Raw genomic sequence first — 19159 nt, 5'->3', positions numbered from 1 at the left:
ATCGAAGTTGCTAGAATTTTGCTGAAAAGTTTTAAGCATCCGTCCGATCTATAAGGAGAAGCTAGCTGCAAAAGCCATAAGATAAATTGTTATTCACTTATATTCTTACAATAATACTACTATAAGTAATTCCGTAACCCAAATCAGCACAATAAAACCAAACATTTTGAGATTGATCTTCATTTCATAAAAGAGAAATTAAATTCTAGAATTATATGTATAGTGTTTGTGACCTCTAATAAAATAACTACTACAATGAATTGAGAGCTAATAAAATGATAAACACAAATAGGTCACCACAGATCTACTAAGTATGCCACAACATGTTACTAATATGACGATAATTAGTTTGATAAACACGGTAGTAGCCAGTGCAAATCTATAATAGGTTCTTATTTTTTCTTATATGAATTCTTTTTCGTCTTAAGGTTGCAGGTTTGTCTTGGACCTGGTTTCAGTGTGAAACATATTAGCTTTCATAAAATGCAAAACCATCTACAAAGATTGATCATAGTTCGCTTGCATTGAAAAGATAAATCAAATAAGAATGAACTTAAGTTAAAGTATAAAACTAACATAAAAAATCAACAGAATTAGAAGTTAAAAAACCAAACTTTGGTGTCACTTTTTGAGTTTTTAAAGTTTTAAGATCTTAAATTCTAAAAAATAAATAAATAAATAAATAACACCAACGTGGATTTAAAATAATTAATTAAATCATGTTATTGATATTAATTGATATTTGTCACGTAACTTTTTTGTAATGAAAATTTGACGTTAATATCAAAAGATTAATATTTAAAAAAGATTCAAATGTATTTAAAGTCTCTTTGTTTTGTTTTTTACTTTTAATTTTTTATTTAAAATTTAAGCTTTTAATTCCCCTATTAATTCTTTGTTGGTTTTTTTTGTTTTCCTCGTTTTGGAGTAGGTGGTATCTGAAAATAGTGACATGCCCTGAAAAATAAATGCCACGTCATTAAATGAAATCACAATATTAAAAAAAATCATTAATTTAATTCTAAAATTATATGAAAATTTTTTTAATTTTAAAATCATTAATTTAATTCTAAGATTATATGAAAATCATTGTTTTGTTTTGCTCCCAAATCAACGACGCTTCAGAGTTCTTCATCTTCTTCTCTGAGTTTGTCATCTACGGCTCTCGATTCGTTCGTCATCTTCCAAATCAAACGAAACTCCATTGAAGATTGGTCATAATCGATGCCTTCAGATTATTCATAAGTGAACCTATTCATAACTGAAGATTGATCAAAATTGAATTCACCATTGAAGTGAAGTGAAGAAATCCAACATAAGATGAATAACCCTAGATTTAGCTTTTCTCGTGGCCTTAGACCTCTTAATTGTGATGCTAGTGTGCTTAAATTTGTTGAGGATTCCCATGGATATGAATTAGTTGATGTGTATGTTGAGTATTTTGTTGGTAATACTGATGTGATAGATGATGAAATAGAAGTTGAAATTAATGATGGTTGTGCTCCTAAATTGGATGATGAGGAAGTAGAAGTTGAAATTATTAATGATGTTAGAAATAAAAATGTTAATGAGCAAGTACAAGTAGGGAGTGAAGATGTAAATGATGATGCTGATTATGTTGGAAGTGAAGGTGACATATATAGTTTTAGTGATACAGAATATGAGTGTAGTGATCAGTTTTTTGACTTCGATTGGACCAATGTCTTACCCTTTGAGAAATTAGGTGATAAGGTGAACATTTTTGACATGGATGATGACTCTGATAATGATGAGGAACATGAGAGGAACATGAGAGGTTTCCAGCTTATAAAAGTGGAGAGGTATTCAAGTTTCAACTAACTATGTTATTTAACAACAAAGAGATGGTTAGGGATGCTTTAAAGGAGTATGCAATGGAGATGAAGAAAAATGTTGCTCTAAAGAAAAATGATGGATAGAGGATGATAATAAAATGCGTGAATGGTCACAAGTTCTACATGAGGATTACTAAAAGGGCAGAGAACTAATTTTGGCAAGTTGCAAGTCTAATTAATGAACACAAATGTCATATAACTGCACATAATAGGAAGACAAAGACAAAATGGTTGGCTAAGAAATTTACACATATTATAAGACATAACCCTGACATGAAACCAATGGAACTGATAGCTGAATTTGTTGATAGATGCGGAGTGAAGTTGTCTCATTATAAGGCATATATATATATATATATATATATATATATATATATATATATATATATATATATATATATATATATATATATATATATATATATATATATATATATATATATATATATATATATATATATATATATATATATATATATATATATATATATATATATATATATATATATATATATATATATATATATATATATATATATATATATATATATTATATATATATATATATATATATATAGCCAAAAGGAAGGGCGTTGGATTTGATTCAAGGTGCTGGTATGAACCAATTCACCCATTTAAGGAGATATGCACAAGAGTTATTGAAGTCAAATCCTAATAGCAATGTTGTGCTACAATGTGCAGACTCTAATGAAGGTCTTGTGTTTGAGAGGATTTATGTATGTTTAGAGGTCTGCAAATCTGGTTTTGCAAAATATTGCAGGTCATTTATAGGATTTGATGCTTCTTTTTTGAAAGGAGACTTCGGTGGGAAGTTGATGGCAGCTGTGAAAAGAGATGGAAATAATAAGATATATCCTATTGCTTATGCTGTTGTGGAAGCTGAAACCAAAGATTCTTGGGAGTAGTTCATCAACCATCTACTCGAAAACCTAGAAGCAATAAACCATAAGACTTATGCTTTCATTTCAGAACAGCAAAAGGTAACCTTTTAATGTATATTATTTTGCTATCAATTATACTTAGTAATATTGCTATCAATTATAAGTTATACGTAGTAATATTATTGATTATTGATGTCAGGTTATGCTATCAATTATAAGTTATACTTATACTTATAGGTTATACTTATACTTAGTATATTCTTTTCTATAATTGAGGTGGATTATTTATCTTATGGTGGATTTTTTTACTTCACTTCAATGGTGGATTCGATTCTGACCAACCTTCAGTTATGAATAGGTTCACTTATGAATCATATGAAGGCATTGATTCTGACCAATCTTCAATGGAGCTTCGTTTGATTTGGGAGATATGAATGAATCGAGAGTCGGATATAACAAACCGAGAGAGGGAGATGAAGAACTCTGAAGCCTCGTTGATTTGGGAACAAATGATTTTCATATAATTTTAGAATTAAATTAATGGTTTTTTAATATTGCAACTTCATTTAATGACGCGACATTTATTTTTTCTGTCATGTCAGTATTTTTAGATACCACATACTCCAAAACGAGGAGGGACAAAAAACAACCTAACCAAAGTTTAATAGGGGAATTAAAAAGCTGAAATTTTAAATAGGAGACTAAAAATTAAAAATAAAATAAAATAAAATAGGGAAACTATAAATACATTTAAGTCTTTAAAAAATTCATTTAAACCTTTAAAAAAATACATGAACAAAATCCCAAAATTCGCTAAATTACATAGAAGAAGCATATACTTAAGTTTTTTTAAAAAAATTTTTTACAATGATACAAGAGAACATGTCGTTCAACAAAATAAACTAACGTGATGTGCAAACATAGTTTTGGAGCAACTTTATAATTTTTTTATTCTATTTATTTTTTATATTAGTCTTTTTATTGTAATATTATTTCTTTTAAAATACTCTTTTATGAAATTTTAATTTTCCTATTAATATTATCTATTACTAAAGAATAAAATATGATAACATTCACTTTTTTTAATATGGTATTGCAAGTTCTAGTTACGATTAGAGTGCTACTGTGAAATTTTCTCTAAGTAGTTGAGTTCGAGAATGCTCATAAATATATTACAAAGATTTGCATAAATTGAGATCATTATCAATCTTTCGAGAAAAAAAATCTAAAATAAGGAAAGAAGAGACACGACAAGGAGTTATAATGAAAAAGTGTCTCGGAGTATTGAGCTGAAAGCTCTATTACGGCCGCTAGAAACTTCAAACTTGTCAAGATACTAAGGTATGTAAAATGGACTCTAAGACATGGAATTTTACTTTTATCTAGAGTGTTAGATGATGCTGAGTTGATATGTTATTCAGATTCTGACTAGTACAGAGACAAAGTAGACAGAAGAAGCACTACAAGATACATGTTTGTGTATCTAGGAGCTCCTACTTCATGGTATGTCAAGAAGCAACTAGTGGTTGCGCTGTCAACTTGTGAAGCAAAATACATAACTGGTGTGTTGTCATCGTGTCAAGCCATTTGGCTGACGAATTTAATGCAGGAACTGAAGTTCAAAGTGAGCAAACCAGTCAGGTTGATGATAGATAACAAATCAGCCATAAATCTTGTCAAGAATCCAGTATTGCATGGAAGAAGTAAGAACATTGATACTAAATATCATTTTCTATGCAATCAAGTTCAGAATGGAGTGTTTGAGGTTGTTCATGTCAGTACTCAGAAGTAACTTATAGTTGTACTCACCAAGACAATCAAAACTGAACACTTCATCAATTTGAAGTATAAAATTGATGTTGTAAATTTTTAATCTAGAATGTAAATTAAAGAATGATGTTAAATATAATTCAAATTTAAATTGTTACTTTACATTTAATTTGCATTTGAATTTGGATTAATATACATAAACCCAAATTACTTACATTTATAACCGATTGAACGATTTGAATTGTTTGAGTTTTGAGTTTAAAAAAAAGTTAGTTACATTTTTTTCTCTCTTTCTTTCTCTTTGCAATTTTTTTGCATTTCTTTCATCTTCTTCCTCTCGCAGCATCATTGTTAACTCCAACACCTTATACTATACCTTTTAAAAATAAACTCGGGTAAAACTCTTTTAAATACTTCCTATTTGATTAACATAATGCCATCTACAGTCCTTAATTTTCAAACTTCGATTAGAATTTTCAAAGATTGTCTTAAATGATTTTAGATTTAAAAAAATTAGATGCACATTTTGTTAATGAACACAAAAATGTTGAAAATTTCAAACCAATTAAATGTGTTTTGTTGGATATTCTTCAATACAAAAAGATGTAAACTTATCCACTCAATCAACAACACAATCTTTTGGAATCAAAAGAATGGTATTGAAGTTCATCTTAGGAAGAACCAATCTTTGAAAAAGAACTCCAAAACTGCCTTATGCACATTAATTTATCACTTGTTCTTCCTTTTCTGCCAAAAATACCATAATACAAGGAGTAATTACTCCTTCAAAATAAATGGTCTATTTGATGCCAACAAAGTGAAAGAAGAAACAAATTTTATTCAGCTTTCTCTACAGTCTACACTACAAATACAACCCAATGGTTTGATCCTTCATCAATCGCTGTAGTACCCAACTTTCACTCTCTCCCTCTCTCCCCCTCTCAATATGTATATGTAACATGCCTAGACTATCTATTCTATTCTTTAAGGTGAGAGAATGGTTCGTTCAAATAAGGGAGAAAAAACAACGAACTGATAGGTTGACCAAAACCGCCTCGAGAGAAGGCTAATTTACATAACTTAACATTATCATGACATTTTAACTTTCCTAGATGTGGTGGTTCTGTCTTTGTCATCTCATGTTGCAGCAAAGTGGTTTACCTTGATGTTGCAATTTATCCCACATGCATGTCATTTGTCTCGGCGATTGGTAATGCGCGGTGTAGTAATCTTCAATGCAACCGAATTGGCAGAACTTGAAGCTGTGAACATATTCTACTTCTTTTGAGCTGTTGAATTTCTCTACCCACATTCCCATGCTTACATCTTCCATTTTAAATAACTGCATCGAGTCGGAGTTAGTTAACGGTCAAGAGATTATCGCGGCGTGTATCAGAAGATTCAAAACACGGACTTACTTTTAGTCTTTGCTGTTCAAATTCGGATACAATGAACTGAGCAATGTCAGATGAGACGATGTAACCCGGGCCGTTAGCATAGGGAGGATACTCTTCCTCTATCCATTCCTAAAAGTTGTTCAAAAAAATGAAAATAAGAAATTAAACATGTCATATGATCTTTCCAAACATCTCACAAATGTTTTTGTCGGTAGATAAGTTCAAATAAATCAATTCAAACCGAACTATAATATGCAACTGGTATAAAGGGAAAAATAAAAGCAAATAATCACCGCAGAAAGCTAGAGAAACCAAAAGAGAAGATATACCTCGTAGGTTACAGCCCATTTCCCGTCGCGAAGAGGCCTGTGGTGGTAATTCATATTTCCCATATAAAGGCTTTCATCACTTTCAAATTCTCTTGTCTCGCTTATGATAGAATCCACTCTAACAAATGTGTCATCGTCGCACTTCATGATATGCTTGGCAGCTACGGTGCGAATCTGCAACAAACCGTGTTCGTCAACAACCAATAATATAGCAACTTAACAATGTATACAAATACGAATTAGCAGCATTTTCTCCTCTCCGATCACTTACCCCGTATTCACATATAGCTATGGTCTTCAAAACAACAAGGTCGTAATGATCCATGTAAGGGACTATAATAATATCACCGAAATACTCGGCTTCTTTCTTTATTTCCACGTTTATATCTTTCCTTGCATGCTATCATATGCAAAATGGAAAAAAACATTGTGTAAACTATTTATGGAATTTTTTATCATTACTTGTGGTAGATAAGATGCAGCCACTCTTACCAAGGCTACGAAAAACCGAGCCACAATATGTGAGGATTTGATTAGCTTATGTTGCATCCATGACTTCCTCACTGCCATACGTTCTGCAAAATGGTTTCCAGCAGAAAGGATACCAATGAAAAGCTCGACATTCACGCCAAGAATAGGTGGAGCCTTCCACTGAGGAAGCAATTCGAGATGCATCTGCGGAGCAAAGCTAGGATGTGATGTAGGTAAGGAAGCAGCATATATAGACTGCACATCGACGTCCCCGTTTATCGATAATCCAGTAGCATCCTCAAGAGCAAATCCCTGCAAAATGTGAATATAACATAAGTACTGAAAGACATTCATGCATTCATACATCCAAGAGATATCAAATACAGTCGTGTTATTTGAACATCAAAATACAGACACTGCACGCGTTGTGTTCTCTTGCTTTTGTATCTTCTACAACTTACACATATTTCAAAAATACACAAAAAAAAAACAAAGGACTGTATCTGACATCAAAATTTGTACTCACTGTGCGATACGGAAAGGACGTCACATGCCTCCCATCCACAGTAATATGGTAACCTTCCAAGCCTGCACTTATGGTGAGAACAAATAACTTCCCTTCAGCAAAAGGAAATGGCCAGTCCACATGCACGACTTTTTTCCGACCCATTAGTCTGTTCAACCACCATGTCGCCTTCCACTCTTCTGATCGGTTATCGTCATCGTGGATCCATTTTTCACATTTCACCTGTCCATCAACTTCATAACATGACAAAAATCAGAAGAGAAATCAATGTCCCTTGTAACAAGACATACAACAACAACAACCAAGCCTGATCTCAATAAGTAGAGTCAGCTACATGGATCAAATTCCTCCAAAATGTTTTATCCAAGATCATGTTTCTATACAATTCGTTAATCTCAAGATCTTTCTTTAATAGTTTCTCTTATAATTTTTCTAGGTCTTCCTCTTGCTCCTCTAGTTGTTTGACTCCTTTCCTTAAAACAGAATCTGCAGTTCTTCTCTCTACATGCTCAAACCACCTAAGCCTACTTTCTACCATTTTTTCTACTAAAGGCACTACCCCAATACACTCTCTATAATATTGTCATTTCTAATCTTATCACGTCTAGTCTTACCACACACTCAACATAACATCCTCCTCTTTGCTACACTTAGTTTATTCTCGAGTTTATTCTTAACCGTCCAACATTTTGTCATGTACAACATCTCAGGTCTTACCGCTGTCTCATAATATTTTCCCTTCAATTTGAACAGTATTTTTGTGTCACATAAAACCCCAAAGACCCTCTTTCATTTCAGCCACCCAGCTGGAATTTGATGATTTACATCCTATTCTATTTCTCCATTGTTTTGTATTACAGACATAAAAGGAGAAAAATATGAAACAAACACTCAAAATGTAATCATTCAAATAAGAGAATGAGCGAATAATATCAATAAAACTTGATCCTCAGACATCAAAAACTATAGTATTACATTATCACCCAATGATCCGCGTTTTTTGAAAAGTTGGACTTTTGAGATAGAATTTACCAATAGTAAAAAATAATAACCACCCTAAATTTTTTTCATTAAATGGAATCGGCTACATGTATTAATCGGTGCCATAAGCCCCTATCACAAAGTCAACTACATGGATAAGTCAAAGTCACAAATTCCTATCACTTCTTAAGTCCAAAGATAAACCACTCACCTCTAAATGCACCTTAATTATTTGACATGCAATTTTCTTTAGTCTATGTCTATGTCTATCTCTAGCTATTGGACTATTCTTCATTTGACCAGAAACTATCTATGGCGGCTAAGTGTTTTCCATACATCCCCAAACCGCCTAACCCATCTTTTTTACAATTGAGGGCCACACCAATTTTATCACTAATGATTCTATTTGTAAAACTGTAAGACTATATTGTATTCATAGAAACACATGATACTCAATCTCCTTTCTTATGAAAAACCTCTTATCCTAAATTCAATTGAAAAACATGAAACATGATATTGTAGGAGTTGATAACATGACTCTCCCTAGAAAACACAAACCTAAGTTCGGTTCCTGTCATCGCCCATTCGGGCAGCCCGAACCCGTGTAAGAAAATCAAAATGTCATCACGCCGACTCGAGGATCAGACTTGTCGCGGCCCTAGTTGGCGTTGAAAGGCCCTAATTCAAGTATAAAACACAAACAAAAACACATGCATGTATATAAAAAAGGACTTTTCAACTTTACCAGTTTCCTCATCAGCACGAGACTTCCATCCCTCACACCTAAGAGCAGTACCCCATTGCATCCTATAACAAGTATTCTGCTCAATAACAGGCTTCCCACTCCAGTCCCCTTTAAGCCTAGGATTAAAATGCAATATCTTTGGTGGTTCTTCATTATCAACAGCTTTCAAACCCTGCAACTCCATCATAAACTGTGAAACCATCACAGGCTCATCACCATCCTTCACAACCCCAATCTTCGAATCACTCTCACCATGAGCCCAACGTGGTGTCCCCACAACAGTCACATGAGACCAAAGTGTCAACCCACAAGGCAAAACCATAACCCCTTTCAACTTCTCTCTAAACTCAAACCCAGAAACTGAAACCGAATTCAAACAAGTATCCGAACTGTTTTCGACTCTAAAACCCGAAAAGCTCTTAACTTTACCACTCTCAACTTCTTCCCATAACTTCTTCCCCGAAATGTAAGCTTGTTTTGCTACCTTGTGAAGCTCTGATGCACCATCAAAGCTCTTGTTGAAGCTCAAAGTTGAAACTTTCTGTAACGGAAACCCAAAGGGTCGAATTTCTTGACGGTTTTGTTCTGCCAAAAGCGGCATTGAGTCGGTGAGAAACCCAATAGCAACTTTTTCTGAACCAACCCCTGCTTTGAAAGCTAAGGGAATTTCAAAGCTCATAAAGAGCATGTAGATAAGCATCAACAACGTGAATATTTGAATCAGTGTGAGCCTATTGGATAGTGTAAACAATTCAAGCTTTACCTTCTTCATCTTTATACTTTGGTTTTAACTACAAAAACGGAAGACAAAATTTGAAATTTTGAAGAAGATGGAATCAATAGGTTTGTTGAAGAATTTTGAAAGCTTGTTGAAAATTGGAATTTGGGGAAGATTGAAAAATGGTTTCTTGTTGCAGTGACATGAATAAATATAAATGCAGACAGAACAGAGAAAGAGAATGAAAATGAAAGCTTGTAACTTAGAAAAATAGTTATTTTAAGGAAAGTGTAGTTTACAAATATAAATATTTGACTCAATAAAAAATTTATATTAAAAATAATGTATTAAACTTTTTTGGAATTTTAAAATTATTAATTTCAATATGAAATGTAATTTTTTAGCATTCATTTTGTTTTTTTTGTTACTTTTAATTTTAACTTTCTTCATTAAAATGAAAACTTTGTTATTTTATTTTTTCCATTTGATTGATTTCCTTTTTTTTTTCTTTTTAATAATCTTTAAACAAAGTTTTAGTTGTAATAATGTATTTAAATATATTTTTTTTTAATTTCGTTAAGTCAATTCAATTGATAATTGTGAAGAAATATTAAGTGCAAATTTAAACTCGTGTCATCTCACTTATTCATTTTTAAAACATAAAATTTTAATAACTAAATTATTTGATAAAAAAAATATTTATTTTAATTATAATATTTTGAAACACTTGATTCTTATCAATTGTTATAATAAAATATGACTCAAAATTCTAATTATAAAAAAATAATCATATAAATCATAGAAAAGATAGAGTTTAAGTTATTAATGCTCTTTATTTATTATAAAAAATATTATTTTTTATGTATATTAAATAATCAAAGTATATATATTATATAGAGACTAAATACATTAATTATTTAATGTATATAAAAAGTAAAAAAAAAAATTATAATAAAAATGAAAAGAATTATTAATTATATTTTTTCATCAAAGGAGAAAAAGAAAAAAGTTAAACAAATCAATTAGTTAATTAATAATTTTAGACTAACATTATTGGATGGAGGTTTGGTGGATATCCTTAAGGAGGAATATTATTTTACATGATTTAAGATTGTGGGTTCATATAGGCTAGTTGCGGGAAAAAATAGGATTAAAAATAGGGTATACGGCCTAACTTACATAGACTTAGGTCGGACTCAAGTCAATTGATTTTTTTAAATAGAAAATGTTTTAAAAAAATTTATAAGTTTATTTAATTAAAAAGATTATGTCAAATCTATTTAAATAAATATGAATAGTTTTGTATTTTGTACTTTAAATTAAAATACAAAAATAAAACTTAGATATCTTGAAGAACATATAAAAATAAGCTAAAAAAATTTATAAATAACGTCATAAGTTCTTCCAAACAAAATAGTCTCATAAAATGTATGCTACTAAATAAGATCGAATAAGTCGATACAAATAAACATTTAATTTTATTAGTCTTTTAGTATGTTTAAACATTAGTTGAATTGCTTATTTATATATGTTCGAATGAAATAGGAATTTAAGTGGGATAATAGGTCAACCAAGTCTTCGAAAAGGTCAGGCTCAGGGCTAAATATAAGCTTATGACAGACTACAAGTCAGACTTAGACTTTGAATTTTTTTAGTAGATCAGACATAGGCTTGGGAAAGTCTAGCTTGACTCAGCCTATTCCCACCCCTAGGAATTAGCTAGCAGTGATTGATGTTTTCTTTTTCCTAAAGTGAAGGTACAATTTTTAACAACCATCTCATCAGATCAATGTCCCATTCTACTAAGTTGTAAAGTAGATATAAGAAGTACTAGAACCCACAACAATTTCAATTTTGAAAATATGTGGTTAAATGAACTAGGATTTAATGATTTTGAAAATGAACAATAACACAAGTATTAGGACAATAATAGTGTAAGAAAACTTGAAATTTGTGGAGAAGATTAACTAGGTAAAGTAAAGACGAGTGTCACAAATTGATAAGATAAATTGAGAAACTTAGAATGAAGATTGAAAAAGTTTGTTACGATGTTGATGCAAAAAAAATATAAATTACTTTCCAGCTCTCTGAAGACACATTAATTCCCTTCTTATTCATGGTGATATATTTTGGAAACAAAGAGCCACAACACACTGGTATAAAAATGGTGATCTCGATACTCGATTCTACCATGTTGCAACTGTTGAACCTTGCTTTGAAGGTGATACACTTTTAACTAGGACAAAAAAAATTGTTGAACGTTTTATGATGACAACTAATTGATGGTGACTCCAATGTCTTCTAAAAAGTCAAGCATAAGTGATTAAGCAAATAAAGATGTAAACCTAAGTATTAAGGTTTGATGGACTTGACTATCTGAAGTTGGTAACCTAAATGGAATATAAGCTCAAACCTCATCTCATATAAACTCAAGTAAGTGTCTACAAAAGAAAGCATGCGACAAAGTCTTGAAGTACAAGAAATCCCTACCTTAGTTTGAGTAAATGTTTTGTAAAAGCAAACGAGCAATTTCGTAAAAGTGCGTGGCTAAAACACACACATTAAACTTATTTTCAAACTGATTTTTCTCAAGAAAATATTTTCTAAAATATCTTGAAGTTGTGTCAAATAAATTAGGAGCAGTCAGAATTATTATAGACGAAGTTTTGCCTTTTCTAATCAATTAGAGCACATATATAATTGATTAGATCAGTTCAAATTTAAGCTCTAAGCGATTACGACACCGCCTTAATGATGTACAACAACTAGATATATTTTCTTTCCTTTTTAGAACTTGTAATCAATTACCACTGAAGTTTCTAATCAATTAACATTAGGGTCTAATCAATTAGATTGTCTTAAAAGGCATTAAAATCAATTTTCTTTTTGAGCCAACATCTAGCCTATGAATAGAGGCCCTTTATGTCATTCCATTTCATACAGAATCGTATTTTGACACTTCTAACTCTCTCTCTCTCTCTAAAAAAATCTTTTATTTTCTCTCACTAACATTTTAGCCTAAGTGCTTAATTGAGAAAGTCCTTTTGTGAGTGAGAATATTTTGTAATTCTGGAAGGGTAGAATTATAATTCATCAAGAAAATCTTTTGTATACACCTTCGTTGAATATTATTCATTTAAGGATTGTTTGGGTTAGAAGCTAAACCTGTAAAAGCTTTTGATTTGAGGATTTTTTTGATCAAATCCCTATTTGGGTTCAAGCTTAGTCAGTGATTAAAAGCTTAATAGGTTCGAGATTAGCATGTGGCCAAATCTCATAGGTTCTTGGTTAGCCCATGGTAAAACCAAGGTTAGGTTAAAGCTTAGACTTTGATAAAATATTGGTTAAGGTTCGAGATTAGCTCGATATTAAAATCTTTCAAGTTATTGGTTAGCCTGTGTATAACCAAGGTTTACAGTTTGTGAGCTCAGCCCGTGGTAAAAGCTTACAAAGGTTGTTTAAAAGCTTGAAGACTAACCACTCCAAGATTCTTGTGGAAATAATATTAACTGCTTCGATCTACCATTTGTGAAAAGAGGACTAACCGCTTCATTCCACCGTTTGGAAGAGAAAACTCAATTTCTAAATTTCAAGTCTTACTATTTTGGTTGGAAATCAACCAATTTTCTTTGTATAAGCGGGTTCGTGAGTTTTACCTACTAAAATCTCTCAAAGTTTATTGGATACTCTAAAGATAAATTCTTGGGGATAGGAGTAAGTCATTTTCTTATTTGACTGAACCTTAATAACTCTTGGTGTTCCTCTTTTTCCCTTAACTTTTTATTTTTTGAAATTTATATTCTGAAATTTATTTTCTGCTGCTTAATACTTGAACGTTTTTCAAAATGTCTTTTAACTCTGATTTTAATCCGTAAAGTTTTTCAAAACCATGTTTTTTGAGACCACATAATCCACCCCCTTTTGTGTGGAAAGTCACATGTTCAACAAGTGGCATCAAAGTCTAACTCCTGCTTAATGACTAATCGTCTCAGGAGGAAGATGACTTTCGATAAGAGATTTTTTCTAAACTCACCACCATTTTTTAATGATAGTAGATTTGATATTTGGAAAGTTAGGTTTAGAATTTTTTTACAAAGCATAAATCAATAATTTTGGGAAACAATAGTCAATGGTCCGTTTATCCCTATTCATCAAGTAAATGATGAAGTAGTAGATAAACCCAAGTCTCTTTGGACCGAAGAAGAAAAAAGAAAATTTGAGATAGATTTTAAAACCAAAAGCTTTATAATAATGTCTGTAAATGATAGTAAGCTTTACTATATCCATTTTTGTAAAACCACCAAGGAAATGTGGGATATTCTTAAAATGATATATGAAACTCTTACAAGTATCAAACAAGAGCATATGAACACACGAGGCAAAGAAAAAGCTACCACTCTTGGATGTTTTCCAGATTTTAGAAATACTGGAAAGTATGTTTGAAATTGTATCACTAATAAATATCTAAGAGTTAAGAATTGGAAGTTTAAATCAACTCTTAAATCAAAAGATGGGAACCTTCATGAATTTCAGGAAAAACCAAGAAAGAAGAAAATTATAGAGAAATTGAACAAACTAGTTCAATTACTCAAAGATGAAGGAATACAAACCGAAGAATCATCATCATACTCTTATCATACAACTATGATAGAATCCTTCGAAAAAATATACTCAGTAGTTGAACAATTTTCGGAAGATTCAACATCAAATAAAGAACCCTCTTGTTCAAGGAACGAAAAAGAAGAAGAAGAATAAGTTTCTTTAATACTCAAACAAAGAAGAGGAGGAGAGACATCAACCTCATGGAGAAATATGAAACAATCATCTTCTAACGAAGAAGATGAAATATGCTTAAAGGCGTCCTACGAGGAAGATACTACTATGGTAACCAAACCCTCTTATAAACAATTGTTTAAAATGAGTGCTCAGCTAGTGAAAGAAAATGAAAAACTTAGGTAACGCGACTTAGTTCTTAAGGAATCGTTAAAGTCTTTTAAATAAGTTAATAAATATTTCAAAATGGAAATAAATAAGATTAGAAACTCAAGAGGAGAATGTAAGAGGTGTGGCTCCCTTATAAAAGAATTAACTAATATTCTTGAAACCCAAGGAAAGGACAAGCTTAATTTAATCTTATCTAGCCAAAAGTCTTCCCTAAATAAAAATGGAATATGATTTAAAAATGATATAAAACCTAGGAAAGATAAGAAAAAGAAGTGCCTGGTTTATAATTGCACACATTGTAAGAGACTAATTCACATAGAACCTTTTTGTTTTGATAAATTGAAAAAATCTAAAAGTAACAACCTTAGATCATCTGGAACTAATGCACTCGGGCCCGAAAAAATATGAGCACCAAAGGTGAAACCTTAGTGTTTTGTAGGCATGATTTGCAGCTCGGAAATTTAACGATTATTCATGAAGTTGTGAAAAGAAAGAGTATACTTCCAAAGTATACAATGGTTTTGAAATATAAGGATATGAGCACCAAAGATGAAACCTTAGTATTTTGCAGGTATGCTTTGTACTCAAAAATTTAACGATTATTAATGAAGTTGTGAAAAGAAAGAGTATACTTCCAAAGTATACAATGGTTTTGAAATATAAGGATGATGATTTATGATGGAAAATGTCAATTGTTGTAATCAAAGCATATTGTTTGAGAATATCTCAAATTTTATGATCCTTAGTGATCAATTGAACAAACATGGCTATAATGGACTTATTCATTTTGTTGTTTATACTAACTCTCATGTCTAAGGATGTGTAGAGAAGGAGACACCATAATATATTTGGTTTTTCCCCTTTGTGGGGAAGTATTTATCAAGATTTCTTGATAAAATAGGTATATATTATTTTAAGGTGAAAATAATAAGATAACTCTTATTAAAACCTTAATAAATTATTTCCTAACCCAAAAGATGTGTATTCTAGTGCATTATATGAAATGGGTGCAAATAACAGCAAATGGGGGTGTTAAAAGGCAAAAAATCCAGCATAAAATCCAACATGCACCAAGGAGGCTGAACCATGTTGGCCCAATCGGTTAGCACAACCGATTAGAAGATCTTGGCGCACTAAATTTTAAATCATATCTAAGTTAAACTTGTACATCAGGCAAATCAAATCTCAACATTAATGAAGATCACACAAAATCCTGAAGAATCTGGCAAACTAACTTATTAGAGCTCTTAGCTAATCGATTAGCTCACTCAATCAAGAAAGATTTTGATTTGATCTTTAATCAACACAATCTACATTGAATACTGATCGAAAATACACGATCAAATCCTCAGATGGCATGCTATAAATAGGTATGCTCCTTCATTATCTTTCATTGCATATTTTTATTTCAAACCTCTGAGTGTGAGATTGTTCTTAAAAAATCATCATGAACCCTAAAAGACTAAGCTTTTTCAGCCCCTTCTCTGACTTCTTCTCTACCAAACAACAAGAAGTAAGATTCTTTCATAAAATTTCCAACCGATCTCTTATAAGAACCCACACCCTAGATTCACAAGACTTCAAAGAATGCAAATTCTTCAAGACCTTCGAAGAACCCAACCTATCAACCTTTCTCATTATGCCCTCAAAAAGGATATATACATCCTTGATAAAGATGTTCTTCTCAAATCTTCATATCATCAATGGAATAGTTAGAAGTGAATTAAAAAGGCATAGGATAACTCTTTCAGTGGAAGAATTTAGAGAGATGTTATGACTTCCTCAAGAAGATGCAATCATCGAACTTGGAGACAAAGTAAGAAAATACAACTTCATCATTATTGCATACTCTATTATGAGGGAACTATAATCGTCTATACCCCATCACTTCACTTCTAGATACATCCATCATGTGATTTCTATGACTCATTATGTGATTAATCACATACTTTTTCCAATAAAAAGTAAGTTCAGCCTCATAATCCAACCTGATATGGAAACAATGTGGTTAAGAGAAAACAAAGTTAATGTAAACTTGGAATAACAAGTAATATATTAAATGATGGATAACAAGTAAGAATAAGCATGTTTTCCATATGGGAATCAAACCACCAAAATTTTGGAAGAGACGGGATACAACTTTGAAGATGAAGAGTTCAGAGGAGAGAAAACTATAATAGGAAAACTTGTCTTACCATCAATGAAGTTTGAGATCGTGAATGAAAGAATAATTGAAAAGTACCAATCAAATGAAAATAAAATAAAAGCCAATAGAATTATACAATAACTTTTGTTGAACTTTTGATGATGGCAACTAATTGACGATGATGTCTTTTAACAAGTCAAGCATAAGTGATAAGTGGATAAAGATGCAAACCTAAGTATTAAGGTTTGATGGACTTGACTATCTGATGATGGAAACCTAAATGGAATATAAAATCAAGGCTCGTCTCATATAAACTCAAGCAAGTGCCTATAAAAGAAATCATCTGACAAAGTCTTGAAGTATAAGAAAGCCCTACCTTAGATTGAGTGATTTTTTTGTAAAAGAATAATGACATTCTCGTAAAAAAATGCATGTCTAAAATACACACACACTCACTAAAAAGTATTTTCAAACTATTTTTCTCAAAAAAATATTTTCTAAAATATCTTGAAGTTCTGTCAGATGAACTGAGAGCAGTCAAAATTGCTATGGGCAAAGTTTTTAGTTTTCTAATCGATTGGAGCACCTGTCTAATCGATTAGACCAGTTCAAAATTGAGCTCTAAGAAATTAAAGCAGTGCCTTAATTATGTAGAACGACTATATATCTTTTCTTTCCTTTTTGGAAATGGTAATCGATTACCATTGAAGTTTCTAATTGATTAGCATTAGGTTCTAATCGATCATATTGTCTTAAAAGGAATTAAAATCAATTTCCTTTTTGAGTCACCTCTAGCCTATAAATAGAGATTCCTTCCCTCATTCCATTTTATCCAGAATCATGTTTTGACACTTCTCACTCTTTAAAAAAATTCTTGTACTTTCTCTCACTAATATTTTACCCGAAGTGCTTATTTGAGAAAGTCCTTTTGTGAGTGAGGATATTTTGTAATTCTGGAAGGGTAAAATTGTAAATTCACCAAGGGAATCTTTTGTATACACCTTGGTTCAATATTATCCATTTAGGGATTGTTTGGGTATGAAGCTAAATCCGTAAAAGCTTTTGGTTCAGGGATTGTATGATCAAACCCATGTTTAGTTTCAAGCTCAACATGTGATTAGAAGCAATTAGCTCGTGGTAAAATATCATAAATTCTTGGTTAGCCTATGGTAAAACCAAGGTTAGGTTAAAGCTTAGCATGTGATAAAAGTTTGGATAAGGTTTGAGATTATCCTGATATTAAAGTCTCTTAGATTTTTGGTTAGCCCATGTAAAACCAAGGTTTAAGGTTCGTGAGTTCATCATGTGGTAAAAGCTTACAAAGGTTGTTTAGAAGCTTTAAGAATAACTGCTGCAAGATTCTCGTGGAAAGAAGACTAATTGCTTCAATCTACCTGTTTTTGGAAAGAGGACTAACCACTTCAATCCATCATTTGGAAGAGAAGACTCAATTGCCAAATTCCAAGTTTTACTATTTAGGTTGGAAGTCAACTAGTTTTCCTTGCATAAGGGGATTTGTGAGTTTTACCTACTAAAATCTCTCAAAGATCAATTCTTGGGGAGATGAGTATGTTATTTTCTTGTTTGATCGAACCTATGTAACTCTTGGTGTTCCTCTCTTTCCCTTAACTCTTTATTTTCCATAATTTATGTTATGTATTTTTTTTCGCTGCTTAATACTTGAACATTTTTTCAAAATGTATTTTAACTCTGATTTTAATCCAAAAAGTTTTTCGAAACCATGTTTTTCGGGACCATACAATTCATCCCCCTCCCTCTTGTGTGGGAAGTCACATGTTAAACAACATCAATCACCAAAAGGAACGTCAACATTATCACAAGATTGGCATATACTAATGGAAACATGTGTACATCGACAACTCATATATGTATGATGGCTCGAGAGTATTTTAAGGAGCTATTTTAGAAGAATCCTAGCTTGTGGAAGTGGAACTTCCATTCTTTAGAGCACATCATCTCTTTGGCGGATAATGAGCTATTGAACACACTGTTTCTCATTGAAGAATTTAAAGATGTCATTTTTTTATGAAAATGGAGAACATCTTTGAAAGGAGAAGAATGATTGTCTATCAAAGACTGGAAACTGGTTTCCCTTTGCAATGTGTTGCATAAAGTGATAACAAAATTTATTGCAAAGCATATAAAAAAAGGTCGATAAGTGTACCTCTGATAACCAATCAACCTTTGCTCATGGGAGATCTATTCTTGATAATGATATGGAATTTATTGAGTTGGTGGATTATATGAAGTCTAAAACTAGAGATATGATTGGTGTTATGGCTCTTAAACTTGACATAGGCAAAGTTTGTGCTAGACTTAATTAAAACTATCTTAATGATGTTCTCATATCTATTGA

At 31.5% G+C, this 19159-nt stretch overlaps 1 protein-coding gene across 1 annotated transcript; it reads right to left on the bottom strand.

The window, feature by feature from the left end:
- Positions 1-5343: 5343 nt before the first annotated feature.
- On the bottom strand, positions 5344-9963 carry LOC127119460 (hydroxyproline O-galactosyltransferase GALT6). Its single transcript, XM_051049695.1, has 7 exons — positions 8975-9963; positions 7249-7481; positions 6744-7034; positions 6523-6651; positions 6252-6425; positions 5944-6051; positions 5344-5867 (listed from the first exon to the last, which is right to left on the bottom strand). Exons 1-7 carry the CDS (start codon positions 9744-9746, stop codon positions 5658-5660), a joined length of 1917 nt encoding a protein of 638 aa, XP_050905652.1. The 5' UTR covers positions 9747-9963; the 3' UTR covers positions 5344-5657.
- Between the last annotated feature and the right edge of the window lie 9196 nt (positions 9964-19159).

Source organism: Lathyrus oleraceus, chromosome 2 (genome assembly GCF_024323335.1).
Source record: "Lathyrus oleraceus cultivar Zhongwan6 chromosome 2, CAAS_Psat_ZW6_1.0, whole genome shotgun sequence".
Taxonomy (NCBI): Eukaryota; Viridiplantae; Streptophyta; class Magnoliopsida; order Fabales; family Fabaceae; genus Lathyrus; species Lathyrus oleraceus.
The sequence above is the reverse complement of the archived record's forward strand: the minus strand, read 5'-3'. Positions and strand labels throughout refer to the sequence as shown.

What these genes read in the sequence shown, in the direction of transcription:
- LOC127119460 (XM_051049695.1), bottom strand. Translation starts at nt 9,746, where the DNA reads ATGAAGAAGGTAAAGCTTGAATTGTTTACACTATCCAATAGGCTCACA. An exon ending in CTCGGTTTTTCGTAGCCTTG is followed by an intron (nt 6,652 to 6,743) that starts GTAAGAGTGGCT and finishes TGCATATGATAG; the next exon opens with CATGCAAGGAAAGATATAAA. An exon ending in TTGAACAGCAAAGACTAAAA is followed by an intron (nt 5,868 to 5,943) that starts GTAAGTCCGTGT and finishes GACTCGATGCAG; the next exon opens with TTATTTAAAATGGAAGATGT.